A 14,081-nucleotide genomic window follows, 5' to 3' on the forward strand; every position below is an offset into this window, starting at 1 on the left:
GGTCAGTGTCTTTAAAAAATAATAAAGTCAAGCAGTAGAACTAAAATCACAAAGCTGGACTTTATTCTGATGCATTTTATTGTGAAGACTCTCCCAGACAAGCTCCAGACTCACAGCTGAAACTATCAGGCTTTTATTGTGACAGGGCTTTGTTTGCTAGCCGGAAGTGTGGTTCCGCGGTCAGCTGGTCTGTGTGTGTGTGTGTGTGTGTGTGTGAGCAGCTGGGCCGTCATGTCTCTGGGGTTCACGGATGAGGAGTTTCAGAGGTCCTGGAAGGAGCTGGACGAGCCGCAGCTGCTCGGAGGCTGGGAGCTCTTCACCGAGGCCTCGGGGCTCCAGATCCACCGGCTCCATGACAAGGTGGGTCCCCCCACCCCCACCCCCAAACACCGCCGCTGTGCAGGTTAACATCTGCAGAGCCCCCTGCACCTGTTTTATCCTCACCTTTAGTACATTTGACCCCCAACCCGCCTGATCCAGCTGAAAATAGTTCAGGTCCTGGCGGCTGGAGCAGGAAAGACCCGGAAACCCGAACCGGCCCAGCTGGTCCAACTGTCAGGGAGGAACCGGCTGTAAATGAAAGAAAAAGGGTCATAAAGAATTAAAGAAGGAACCCATGCCTTCTTCAAATGACAAGAACTCTCGGGGCAGAACTCATTTGAGATGAATGTTAAAAAACAACTTTAATAAAACTTCATTCTGACCGTTTTATTTTGGTAATTTTATTCAAAAGGCAAAAATATTTGAGCTTAAATTAAATATTTCAGTAATTCTACATTTTCACAACGGTGGAACATTTTCTGCAGAATCACAGGGTTGAGAGTTGAATTCCTGAAATCTGCTGATGCTGAACTTTTAACATCAGATGAAGTTATGGAATTAAAGAAGGAGATTAAAATGCAAAGAGGAATGAGAAAGAAAATATTAGGAGACAAAAGACTGAATTACCATATACATATATATATATATATATATATATATGTATATATATATATATATATATATATATATATATATATATATACATCATGTGTGTGTATAAATATAAATATACCTTTCTTTTTCTTTCGGCTGCTCCTTCTTCAGGGGTCGCCACAGTGAACTAACTCGCATGAAGACTTGGTAATTATTTTTAATGCCAGATGTTTTTCCTGACGCAACCACAGACACTGAGCTACCGCAGCCTCTGTGTGGAGCAGAGAGTTTCTATCTAGGGCACCTGGGGGAGCAGATGGGGGAGGACCTTGCTTAGGGACCCAGAATGGGACAAATGACGGTGGAGGCAGGTGTGGGTGTAAGAACTTTAGAAACAGCTTCAGTTTATGAAACATTTTTTATCACATTGTTAAAATACTTTTCATATTCATTCATTCAACCTTTATTTAGACAGGTTAATCCCGTTGAGCCCCACTAATCCCACCCACATTCTTGATATCAAGAATGTGGGTGGGATTAGTGGGACGCCCACACCTGCTATGTTGTCGGTACCGGGAGTTGAACCAGCGATCTTCTGATCATGTTTTTGGTCTGTGGGAGGAAACCAGAGTACCTGGAGAAAACCCACACATGCACAGAGAGAACGTGCAAACGCCACACAGAAAGGTCCCGGGTCGGGATTTGAACCCACGACCTTCTTGCTGAGAGACATCAGCTCTACCAACTGAGCAACCGTGCTGTCTTTGTCAGAAAAACACCAAAAAAAATAACGGAAAAAATGATCCCTTTGTCACAACTCTTATAGTCTCCACTGAAGGTTTCGCTTTAGATGTTTTAGTGAGAACAAAGATGGAAGGAGGCCAACAGGACTTGATTCAGCTGCAGAACTCCGTGGACCACAGCTCAGCTAACGACACAGACGTGGTGGTTTCCAGTCCGGACCCTCAGACTGACCCGTCCTCTGAGGCGCCTCTCACCTCGAGCTGCGCTGTTTTCTGGACCAACCAGAGACTTGTCTCTGCTGTTTGCAGGAAACTGGACTGTACGAGTACAAAGTGTCCGGCGTTCTGTCCGCCTGCAGCCCCGGTCAGTGTGCAGACGTCTACATGGACCTGACGTACCGCAGACGCTGGGACGGATACGTGAAAGGTAAAAATCAGCCGTGGCTCCAGTGAGGCTAACATTCAGACGTTTTTACCCCAGCGCCGTTTTAACGTCCTCCGTTTTGTTTCCGGGCACAGCAACAAACGGGTCACATGCTCCTGCAGCCTGCAGGTGAATTAAAGTCAAAACTTTAGAAGCAGCTTCAGTTTATGAAACATTGTTTGTCACATTGATAAAATACTTTTCATGTTGCCTCTACTTTCAGAACTTTGTAGTACTTTACTTAATATTTGTGTTTTACTTTGTTTATTTCAGCCCGTCGGTGCGGTTTATGTGTAGATTTATTAGTTTTATTACAAGTTCCCAGCGTTTTAATTTGACGACACACAAAGTACCTGGTGCACCGGAACAATCTTTTGAACTTAAACTTTATTGACAAGAACATTCTGACGACGTTAACAACATTTAGACTGTTATAACTTTTTATTTATTGCAACACTTGTAGCGTAAATGATCCATGTTTCATCCCCTTAGGCCGTCTGTGTCGCTACTGTCGAAGGCGACAAGCGTTTCTGCTCGTGCGCGTGTTTATTTGATTGTAGTGTTAGCAAAATATCTAAAAAAAATAAGTGAATAGATTTGAATGAAACTAACTGAAAGTAATTGTTAGCTGCAGATATAAAATGTAACGTTCGGACTCACCTTAGCTCATCAACAACACCAAAATGCCTAAATATGACAGAAACTGAACTAAATGTGTGGTAGTAGCTGAGAGTCATCCTCAACATGCATTCTAAGCACTAACTATCTTTCAGATCAGAGGCAATGTGTTCAATATAATGGTACTTCCTCCACTTATTTAACAGTTAACAATGAACAATGAATGAATGAATGAATGTGGTACACCACGAGTTAACAATGGTGTACCACAAGGCTCAGTCTTAGGACCACCCTCTTTACAATCTACACGGGTAATGTAGGTCAGAGCATCCCTGATGCATCCTTACATTTCTATGCTGATGACACAGTTGCTCATTGTTGAGCTAAAACAGTTGATAAGGCTTTCCAGCTTTTGCAGTCCGCCTTTGACATCATCCACTCAGATTTGTTCCGTCTCAAACTTGTCCTAAATGCCGATAAAACCAAAGGGATGCTGTTTTTAAACAGGAAGTCGGAGATCTCACAACTTATGTTAGAGAACCAACCAATGGTGTGTTCTGAGAAACCAATTTCTGAGAGCTTATGACACAAGATGTCATGGTCCACAGTGTCAAAAGCTTTAGACAGGTCTAAGAAAAGTGCAGCACAAAAATCCTTAGCATCCAATGCTTCAACAATGTCATTAATTAATAAATATATAAATTAATTAATGCATCTACATGTAACTTCTTACCTTCTCTTTGTCTTTTATTAATTCAGAGCTCAAAGAGATGGACTTTGATGGACAAACCGTGATCTACTGGGAAGTGAAATACCCATTCCCCATGTCCAACAGAGACGTATCCTTCACTCCTCACATGTCCCGTCTGTCTCTGGACTCCATCTCCGGTAGAGTCCTTTCACATGTCCATGTTCCCTAACAGTTCGCAACCCAGTATGTGTACATGAGGGAAAGGAGAGACCTGGACGTGGATGGGAGGAAGATCTGGGTGATCCTGGCCAGGAGCTGCCCAGAGGTGCCATGTGAGGAGAAGAAGGGCGTGCTGCGGGTCAGGGACTACAAGCAGAGCGTTGCCCTGGAGAGCGACGGCGCCGAGGGAACTAAAGGTGATGATCAGAGAATCATTGACACAGGTCCTGAAGGTTCTCGGAGCCTGTTCACATCTGACATTAAAGATCATCCTGACTGCTTCAGTCACTTTAAACCACATTTACACAACTCAGAGCCACACAACTCCTATTGAACATATTTAGCTGTAGGCTAACAGAAACCACACGAGACAAGAAAATGAGAGATTGAAGATTTCACAGAGCTCTGTGTCCGAGGACTTTAACCCATAAAACCTCACCATCTCCACACGTCTTTACCGTGAGCCTCAAATCAGCTCGGTGTAGAATCAGGTGGACGTGAAGAACCCTGATGTCCCCGTGGGTCCAGTCAGCTCTGAAACTAACAGAACAAACTTCAGACTGAGGTCAAGCTGACCAGAACAGATCTGATGATCCACTTATTCATTAAAAAACAATAAAACAGATGTTTTGTTTGAGATGTGTTTAGATACGTTTAAAATCTTTATTTTGGCTGTTTTTCTTCTAATTCAAACCAGGAGCTCAGAGTGAATGATGAGGGCTGAATTTTTTGTGCTAACTAGAAACTAAAGGTATCAAAACTCAAGCTAAAAGCAGCAAAAGGTCAGCTGAACGTTAATATTAGCAAAGAGATAACTAAAGCTAAACATAGCAAAAGGATAGTTAGAATTTAAAATGATCAACTGGCTAGCTATATGCTGGAGGTAGCGCAGTTAGAGCTAACAGCTAAAAGTTGTAGAAGGCTATAGAAGAGCTACAAGTATCAAAAGACTTGCTGAGAGCTAAAACTTTTGAAAGGTTAGTTAAAAGCTAGCTTAAAGGTAAAAGTAGCAGAACAGTAGCTAAAGGGTAAAAATAGCAAAAACGTAGCTAAATGGTAAAAGTGGCAGAACAGGTAAATGTAGCAGAACAGTAGCTAAAAGGTAGCTGAACATTACCGGTAGTTAAATGGTAGAAAGAGCAGAACAGTAGCTAAAAAGTAAAAATAGCAAAACAATAGCTAAAAGGTAAAAGCAGCAGAGCAGTAACTAAAAGGTAGCTGAATAGTAGTTAAAAAGTAAAAAAAAAGCAAAACAGTAGCTAAAAGGTAAAAGCAACAGAGCAGTAGCTCAAAGGTATAATAGCAAAACAGTATCTAAATGGTAAAAATGGCAGAACTTAAGCTTACAGGTAAAATAATCAGAACATTTGTTAAAAGTTAAAAGTAGCAGAACAAGTAAATATAGCAGAATAGTAGCTAAAAAGGTAGCTGAACAGTAGGTAAACGCCAATGGTAAAAAGAGCAGAATGGTAGCTAAAGAGTAAAAGTAGCAGAACAGTAGCTAAAAGTAAAAATTTTAAAACAATAGCTAAAAAGTAAAAGTAGTAGAACAGTAGCTAAAAGGAGTTTAAGAAGACAAAACTTGAGCTAGTAGCTAAAGCATATTTTAGAGAGAGCCGTGGTTTTAGTGGAACTGAAGCGAGGTGGTTTGGACAGTCTTGAGTCTGGATTTGTCTCTGAGAGGAGCAACAGTGAGACGTTTTGTCTTTGTTGTCTCTAAGCCATAATCAGACATTAAACACAGACAATATCTTCTCTAACAAACGTGTTTTAAAACACTGGTAGACGTTCTGCTTCCTCTGGGTCACGGTGGCCTTGACTAACCATAACATCACTTTTCATGGCCGTTTGTCTCTACACCAGCAGCTGGGACAGACTTTTTATTTTTATTTTTTTTACCCAAGACATCGGCTCAAACGTGTCTGCTGCTTGTGTGGAGTCAGCCGGTGGTCCTGAGCTTAGGCTCACGTTGGTCAGACTACCAAACTAATGTAGATCTACGAGGTCCAGACCACCTCTCAAGGTGGTCTAGGTGAAGATATCTTTATTTTTTATGTCGTTTAACCCCCCACATTAAAAACGTTACCAGAACCACTTTCCACCACCTGCGTAATATCACTAAAATTAGAAAGAGCTTATCTAAAAATTATGCAGAAAAACTGGTTCATGCATTTGTTACGTCCAGACTGGACTATTGCAACGGTTTATCTGTTCCATTGTCTCCCGTCACGTCCAGAATATAATTCAAAATCTTACTTTTAACCTACAAAGCTCTCAACAACCTAGCTCCATCTTATATTACAGATCTTATTGCTCCATGTTTTCCTAACAGAGCACTTCGCTCTCAGACTGCATGTTTACTTGTGGTTCCTAGAGTTTACAAAAGCAGAATGGGAGGAAGATCTTTCAGTTATCGGGCTCCTCTCTTGTGGAACCAACTTCCAGTTTCTGTTCGTGAAACTGATACATTGTCCAGTTTTAAGACTGGGCTTAAGACTTTCCTTTTTGATAAATCCTATAGTTAGAGCTGGATTGGGTTTCCTAAGCTATCCCTTAGTTCTGCTGCTATAGGCTTAGACTGCTGGAGGACAAACTAAGCACATGTCCTCTCTCTGCTGTCTTTACTTGCTCTACTCTTCCTGTTTGTATTTGTAATTATTTCTATCTTAACATGCTTTTTTGTATCTTTCCTCCTATAGAAAGTTCACCTGGACTATAGAAAGTACACCTGGACCTGTAATTCTGTGTCTGTTTCTACTTCCTGTCCTCTCAAACCCGGACGGTTGAAGCAGATGAACGCTCGTCCTGAGCCTGGTTCTGTTGGAGGTTTCTTCCTGTTAAAGGGAGTTTTTCCTTTCCACTGTCTCCTTTGTGCTCGCTCAGGATGAGAGACTGTGACAAAGTGAAGATTCAACACATTCTGCTGCTTCCTCAGATAGATCATTTTTACCAATTGGCTTTTATAATGTTTGTGAATGTTTCTGTTCAGTGCCCTGAGACGACATCTGTTGTGAGTCGGAGCTTCATAAATCAACTGAACTGACTCTTTAGGAGCTTTTTCATCTGTGTTTGAAACCATCTAGATACAATCAGGTCTCTGAGGACGGATGCTAATGTCAGGTGTGAACAGGGCCTTGGAGTATGTTTGGTAATGCAGTTTTCCAGCATGTTGAATCGTGCACTGGTTGCTGTTCCTCCATAAGGTTTGACTTGGTGTGTTTCAGTGTTCATGAACTACTTTGACAACCCTGGAGGTCTGATTCCCACCTGGCTGGTGAACTGGGCCGCTAAGGTAAAACGATCCACATGAAGTGTTTTACAGAACGTGTTTAGAACACTCCCAGGATTAAATATATATGAAGAGCCACTAAACAAAACATTTAAAAGAGTATTTTATGTGTTTGGGAAAGTTTTGCACCAGATACGTTTTCTTTTCTACAAAAGAATATCCGGTTCTGACCTGGCGAGCCCCCTCCCTTCCTCCCGCTCCATGTTTCTCTTGTTTTTGTTTGCTGATGTGTTGCGGGCTGACGTCAACAGCTCCCCTCATGTTGCCCCTCCTAAGTGGCTCTTCTTGGCTCCTCGTGTTGACTTCATAGTGTGAATGTTTATGAAGCATTATGTGATCCATTTTTCTTCCGTACATTTTTCAGCATCTTTCTTGTTCCACAATTTTTGTGCTATTTCAACAAATCATGAATCAAAACGTTCGGCTCTATCAGGACAATCCTGCTATGACTTTTGGTATTGGTACAACTTTAGCTTTTTGAAATATTTAGCCTTTTCTGACATTTTTTTCTCATAGAAAATGAATTGAGCTCATTTTCCATCAAATCTTTACATGTGTTTACAAACTTTTACTGCTCCTCTCACATTTTGTTCTGCTTCAGCTTCTTTCAGCTTCCTTCTGCAAATTTAAACTTTTTTCAGCTACTTTCAGCGAATTTCAGCTGTTTTGTGCAGCGTTAAGATTCTTTCTGCTAACTACAATGTTTTTGTGCTTCTTCTACCTTCTTTCTGCTAATTTCAGCTTGTTATGCTCCTTTCAGTTGATTGCTGCAAGTTTCGGCTTTTTCTACTATTTCAGCTGTTTTATGCTCATTTTAGTTTCTTAAGCTAATTCCACATTATATGCCCTCATTTAAACTTTTTTCAGCCTAATTCAACAAAAATGTACTCTCTCCACTTGTCATTTACGTTTCTACTTTTTTAGCTATTTAGTTGTATTTTGTTAATTTCAGCTTTTTTCAGATAATTTCCACTTTTTTTCTGCTCATTTCTGCTTCTTTCAGCCTAAATGGACAAACTGCTTTCTTCTGGTAAATTAAGCTTGTTCTACCTTTTCAGCTACAATTTTAGCATTTCTTAGCTACTGGTAATTTCAGCTGTTTTCAGATAAATTCAAGTTTTTCATGGTAAATTCTGCTCTTTTCACCTAATGAACTTCTTTCTACTAATTTCAGCTTGTTATATGCTCCTTTCAACTTATTTATGCTAGTTCAGCTTTTTCCTATTATTTCAGCTACGATTTAGCTGTTTTTGTGCTAAATTTAGCCTTTTCAGCTTTCCCACATTTATTTGAGCTCATTTCAGCTCCTTCCACTTCCTTCTGGTAGTTCAAAAGTCTTTCTGCCTTTTCAGCTGTTTTTTTATTTATTTTTCAGCCTTTTTTTAGCTAGTTTCTTAGTTTTTTGTGCTCCTTTCTGCTTATTTAAACCTAATGCAGTAAATATGTGTTCTTTCTGGTGCTAACTTTGGCTTGCTTTACCATTTCAGCATTTTTTTAGCTAATTTCAGCTGTTTTTTAAGCAAGTTCTTCAGCAATAAGCATTCATGCTGCATTTTAGCAGGAAATACAGTTTATTATTAATTAATTATTATTATTATTATTTTTAACAGTCTGGGGTCCCGGGTTTCCTGAAAGACCTGCAGAAGGCCTGCAGCGAGTACTCCAACTACTGCCAGAAGAAGTGATCGGGAGGTCCTTCATCGCATTGATTGCTGTTTTTTTGTTGTTGTTTTTGTTTTGTTTTGGGGGGGGGGGGGGTTGGTGAGGGGGCATGTCTTGCTGTAGGTCGCTGCTTGTTTTGATCACCCAGTTTCCTCAGGCCGGACCTGCGTGAGCGCCCACCCCTGTTAGAAGGCTGCTGTGGATCCATGCTGTACCAACCAGAACCGTTCAGGTTCTTCTGGACCTCTGCAGGTTTCCATGAACTCTGTTGCTGATCGTTCAACAAGCTGCTTCTTTTTGCTCATGATGCCATCCGTGTTTTGCACTAGTTTACTCGAACAAATAGTTTTTAGGGTGTTTTTATTGTTTCATCCATCCATCCACCATTATCTTTTACCTGCTTCTTCCATTTTGGGTCACGGGGGTCGCCGGTGCCCATGTCCAGCAATCACTGTGCGAGGGGCGGGGGACGCATTGGACAGGTCGCAAGTCCATCACAGGGACACATAGAGACAAACAAACATTCACTTTCTCACTCACACCTAGGGACAATTACCAATCAGTCTAACATGCATGTTTTTGGTCTGTGGGAGGAAACTGGAGTACCTGGAGAAAACCTATGCATGCACGGAGAGAACATGCAAACTCCCCCCAGAAAGGGCCCCGGACTGGGATTTGAACCAGGGACCTGCTCGCTGAGAGGCAGCAGCTCTACCAGTTGTGCCACCGTGCTGCCCTTTATTGTTTCAATTCACTGGAATTCACTTTTTCTTAAAATAAATGAATCAAAAAGGAGATTTACGGGTTTATTAATGCTCCAGCAGAAACTGGATTATCTGAGCGGTTTTATTTTCCTCTCTCTGAGAATGGTTTGTTCTGCTCGTGATGGAATATTACTGTGTAATAAAGCAGTTGTTGGCAGAAATAAATCTATATTTCATGTATGTGTCTTGGTTATTATTTTGCTCACAAATAGTAAAACATGAGTGAGTGTTCATGATGATAAGATGCAACATTTCCTAAAAGTCAGTTTTGACTGAAAACAGGTCAAACATTTAAATGCTTTTCTTTTATAGCTATTTAACAATAATAATACAGAATTTGGATTATTTAGCTCAAGATTTACTGTGTCGTTCTAAATATCAGCTCAGCTGAAAACAATTTTAGTTTTTGAAATATAACAACACTAAAATATTAAATGTTTAGTAATGGATTGTTATGAAGCTTCAAGATGAACTTTTTGAGAGATTTATGTTCATCTTTGTCATTCACTGTCACTGTCAGCAGAACAATAGCTAAAAGAAGCTAAATGATAGATTAAGAGCAGCTAAATTAAGTTAAAATTGGCAGAATTATAGCTTAAAGCTTAGGAGCTAAAAGTTTAATAAAAAGCTAAAACAGAACCAGTTTGTTGAAGCAGGTTAGTTTTGTAGGAATTTAAAGAAAAATCCAAATAAAGTGAAATATTTGAAAAGTATAAAATTTCAGTAAAATGTTCAGCTCTTTCAGGACAATCCTGCTATGACTTTTGGTATTGTTGCAACTTTAGCTTTTTGAAATATTTAACCTTTTTTGACTTTTTTCTCATAGAAAATGAATTGAGCTCCTTTTACATCCTTCAAATCTTTAGATTTGTTTACAACCTTTAACTGCTCCTTTCACATGTTGTTCTGCTTCAGCTTCTTTCAGCTTCCTTCTACAAATTTAAACTCTCATCTTTTTCTGCTATTTCAGCTACATTTTAGCTGTTGTGATGCTAATTTTAGCATTTTCAGCTAATTCCACATTTGTCACTCATTTCAACTTTTTTCAACTTAATTTGGCAAAAATGTGCTCTCTCCTTCTGCTAGTTTAAGCTTCTTCTTGCTTTTTAGCTACTTTTCAGCTGTTCTTTGCTAATCTTATCTTTTTTTTCAGATAATGTCCACTTTTTGTGCTCATTTCAGTTTCTTTCAGCAAACATGTTTTTTCTCCTTTCTTCTGCTAATGTAAGCTTGTTATACCTTTTCAGCTTTATTCTTTTAGCATTCTTTGCTAATTTCAGCTGTTTTCAATTGAATTCGAGTTTTTCGTGGTAATTTCTGCTTTGTTCTACCTAATTAAGTTCTTTCTGCTAATTTCAACTTGTTATGCTCATGCTTATTTCTGCTAGTTTTCAGCTTTTTATGCTATTTCAGCTCCTATTTAATTGTTTTGTGCTAAATTTTGCTTTTCCATCTAATTCCACATTTTTGGTTAATTTTAGCTCCTTCCACTTCTTTCTGGTAGTTGCTTCTTTCTGCCTTTTCAGCTGTTTTCAGCTATTTTTTATGGCTAATTTCAGCTTTTTTTTAGCCATCTTCCTAATTTTTGTGCCAATTTCTGCTTATTTAAACCTTTTTCAGCAGATATGTGTTCTTTCTCCTTTCTTCTGCTAACTTGGGCTTGTTCTTCCATTTCAGCTATATTTCATTCAGCATGTTTTTTTTATAGCTAATTTCAGCTGTTCTTCAGCAATAATCATTCACACTGCATTTCAGAGAAAATGTAATTTCTCTATTTTGTTTTGTTGGGTCGCTGTATAAAAGTGAAACAATCTTGGGATCGCTTTTCTTCTTGATTGTTTTAAACTCGTTTCAACAAGAAGAACTCTTGGACTTCAGAACCAGACTCCTTCTGTCCTTCTGCCTCATTTTTGATGTTTTTCCTCCCTCTGCTGTTGAAAGCCCAACACTGACTGAGAACAACTCGGTCAACAACTCAGAGCAGAAAAACTGTTCCAGTTCTACATTTTAAAATCTGAATCATGTCTGTCTCTCGTGGGGCTTATTTGATTAACGGGCCACGTGTGATTTAAATCTACATAAATCGTCTGTAGGAGTCTGAGCTGTGCTTCAAAATGTTTTCACAGTTCTGGAGTCCTCTACATTCCTCATGTCGGCCTCGTTTATTGTCTCAGTGTGATGGAGAGTTCAAATCTGATCATCTGAATCTTGAACTGTGTCTGCGCTCAGTGCTGAGGGTCGGTTATTTTTACCTCTGAGGCTCTCGCTCGGTAAGAACCCCCCCTTATTTGGTCTGCTTGGAATAAACACACAATGAATTTTCCAGCTTCTATTTATGGAGAAGTTTTCCAAAACAAAGACCGTTCCTGTTGTTCAGGACTAACACTGACCTGAATGCGCTCCTGATCATTCAGAGCAACATGCTCCGTCCTATAATTTATAAAAACATGCTGTAACGACTCGGGACAGTCCGTCATTCAGCTCCAAGGGCCAGAATTAAAGCCGATCACAGCTGAAGGACTGACAGTCACCAACATTTATCAACTGGTGGCTCATGGGCCTCAGACGATGCAGCCAAAAATTCACCTCCAACCTGCAGGTGGGGGTGGGAGGGTGTTAAACTCAATAAAGCTGTAATTTTCCAGGTTAACTCTGTGCTTGGAGGGTGACGGCTTTTCTTTAACTTCCTGTTTCCTGCAAACCTTTTCCACTGCATGGATGGATCTGAATGTATCTTGATTATGAGGTTTTCAAGAAAAGCAACAAGATTTTTATTTTTTTATTTAGATTAAGTTGTAAAAAGCATAATAATAATAATGATAATAACATAACAATGGTAATAAAATTTTCTACACTAAATGCTGCTTCTATCAAAAATTATTTTGGCTCCTGAGTGATTCTTCCTAAGTTTAAAGTGTTTTTGGATCATTTATAGAAATGACAAGAACCTGAAAATCAAAAACTGTAAAATAAACAATTAAATAAATAAATACGTGAAAAGATCCTTTTGTGCTCCGTTCAGATTCTTTCTGCTAACTACAACATTTTTGTGCTTCTTCTAACTTCTTTCTGATAATTTCAGCTTGTTTTGCCTCCTTTCAGCTCATTTCTGCAAGTTTTAGCTTTTTCTACTATTTCAGCTACTGTTTAGCTGTTTTTATGCTAATTTTAATCACTTTCAGCTAATTCCACTTTTTTTGCACTCTTTTCAACATTTTCAGCCTAATTCAGTAAACATGTGCTCTCTCCACTTCCTTCGGGTAACTTAAGCTTTTCTCTGCCTTTTTAGCTATTTCAGCTGTTTTTGTTAATTTCAGTTTCTTTCAGGTATTTTCCACTTTTTGTGCTCATTTCTGCTTCTTTCATCCTAGTTGGGCAAACATGTTCTGCTTTATTTAAGTTTGTTGTACTCTTTCAGATACCTTTTTTGGCCTTTTTTTTTAAAGATAATTTCAGTTTTTTCATATAAATTCAAATTTTTCTTGTCATTTCTGCTACTTTCAGCCTTAGTAACTTTAACTAGCTCATTTCAGCTCTTTCCACTTTCTTCTGGTAGTTTAAGCTTCTTTTTGCATTTTCAGCTATACTTTTCAGCTATTTTTTTCTCTTATTTCAGCTTTTATTTTTGTTAATTTCCTAATTTTTGTGCATATTTCTACTTATTTAAACCTAATTCATCAACTGTGTGTTCGTTCTGCTTTCTTCTGCTTGTTCACGCTTGTTCTTCCTTTTCAGCTACATTTTAGCATGTTTTAGCTAATTTCAGCTATTTCTCAGCAAGTTCTTCTGCAATGCTGCATTTTCACAGGAATGCAGTTTCTCTAGTTTGATTTGAAACGGTGGCTTTAATCTCACATTTGTTTTGTGTGATAAATTTAGCAGCAGGAACCAACATGAGGCTCTTAAATCTGACTTCAGCGCACGTTTTGATCTGCTGGAGTCTTGTTGTTGAGTAATATTCAGCCCTGGAGTCTTTCTGCTGCCACTTTCTCACAAATGGAAGACAAATATGTTTCTTGGCCGGCTGTGCAGTCAGAGTGGGGTTCTTCTGATATTCGGGGCTAATTCGCTTTAGAAAGCGATTTAGTTTTTTCTGCTGTCTGTTAGCGTCAGCTCAGATTTCCCAGGTGCCTCTCTGTCTGCCAGAGCTAACAAAGTAAGAGCTCCACTTGGAAACTTATTTTTCAACGTCTTTTTTTGTGATTTTTAATAGATGACTGTTGGATATATTGGTCCGCTCGGGGGAATTCTCGACTTTTATGCACGTTTTTTTTGTCTTTGCCTCAAAAAGAAGGATGTGTAGCTGGAAAGCTTTTTGTGTGTTTCACATTTTGACGTTAAAACACGGAGAGTTTTAAACGTTTCAGACTAAATGAACTTGTAAAAATAGCACGGCCTTCGTGTTTCTCCTCTGAAGAAGCCGGGGATAAAACTCAAACTGTTAAAATTGTTTTTATTAAAAACGGCTTTGGCTCGGTTCACACTTTACAAATTAAAAATAATATTTACGAAGTGCCCGTGGATACGAAATGATCAAAATAAAGAGTTTGTTTTTTTAACAGCAGAAACTCCACATGTCAGATTTATCAGCTGATAAGTTTCAGCTCGGAGCTGCCAGCTTCTATTTCTGTCCACATCTTTACCGTTCAGCTCTGCTGACTCTCTGCTGCCAGTTTTCAGAGGAATAAATCAAACATGGAACATTTTGAACCCCACAAGCTGAAGTCACATGACTGATTATTCTGTAAAACATGTA

General features: G+C 39.2%; 1 protein-coding gene across 1 annotated transcript; it reads left to right on the forward strand.

Annotated features, from left to right (window-relative positions):
* Positions 1-231: 231 nt before the first annotated feature.
* LOC119421302 (phosphatidylcholine transfer protein) lies at positions 232-8,584 on the forward strand. The gene is made up of 6 exons (XM_037688677.1): positions 232-360; positions 1,968-2,085; positions 3,460-3,539; positions 3,636-3,807; positions 6,835-6,902; positions 8,510-8,584. The coding sequence occupies exons 1-6, from the start codon at positions 232-234 to the stop codon at positions 8,582-8,584; spliced, it is 642 nt and encodes a 213-aa protein (XP_037544605.1).
* The last annotated feature ends 5,497 nt before the right edge of the window (positions 8,585-14,081 follow it).

Source organism: Nematolebias whitei, chromosome 15 (genome assembly GCF_014905685.2).
Source record: "Nematolebias whitei isolate Nwh7 chromosome 15, NemWhi1, whole genome shotgun sequence".
Lineage (NCBI taxonomy): Eukaryota > Metazoa > Chordata > Actinopteri > Cyprinodontiformes > Rivulidae > Nematolebias > Nematolebias whitei.

Coding starts and splice junctions, on each gene's coding strand:
- LOC119421302 (XM_037688677.1), top strand. CDS start 232: ATGTCTCTGGGGTTCACGGATGAGGAGTTTCAGAGGTCCTGGAAGGAG. Junction 3,540..3,635: donor TCCCCATGTCCAACAGAGAC/GTATCCTTCACT, acceptor TTCGCAACCCAG/TATGTGTACATGAGGGAAAG. Junction 6,903..8,509: donor TGGTGAACTGGGCCGCTAAG/GTAAAACGATCC, acceptor TATTTTTAACAG/TCTGGGGTCCCGGGTTTCCT.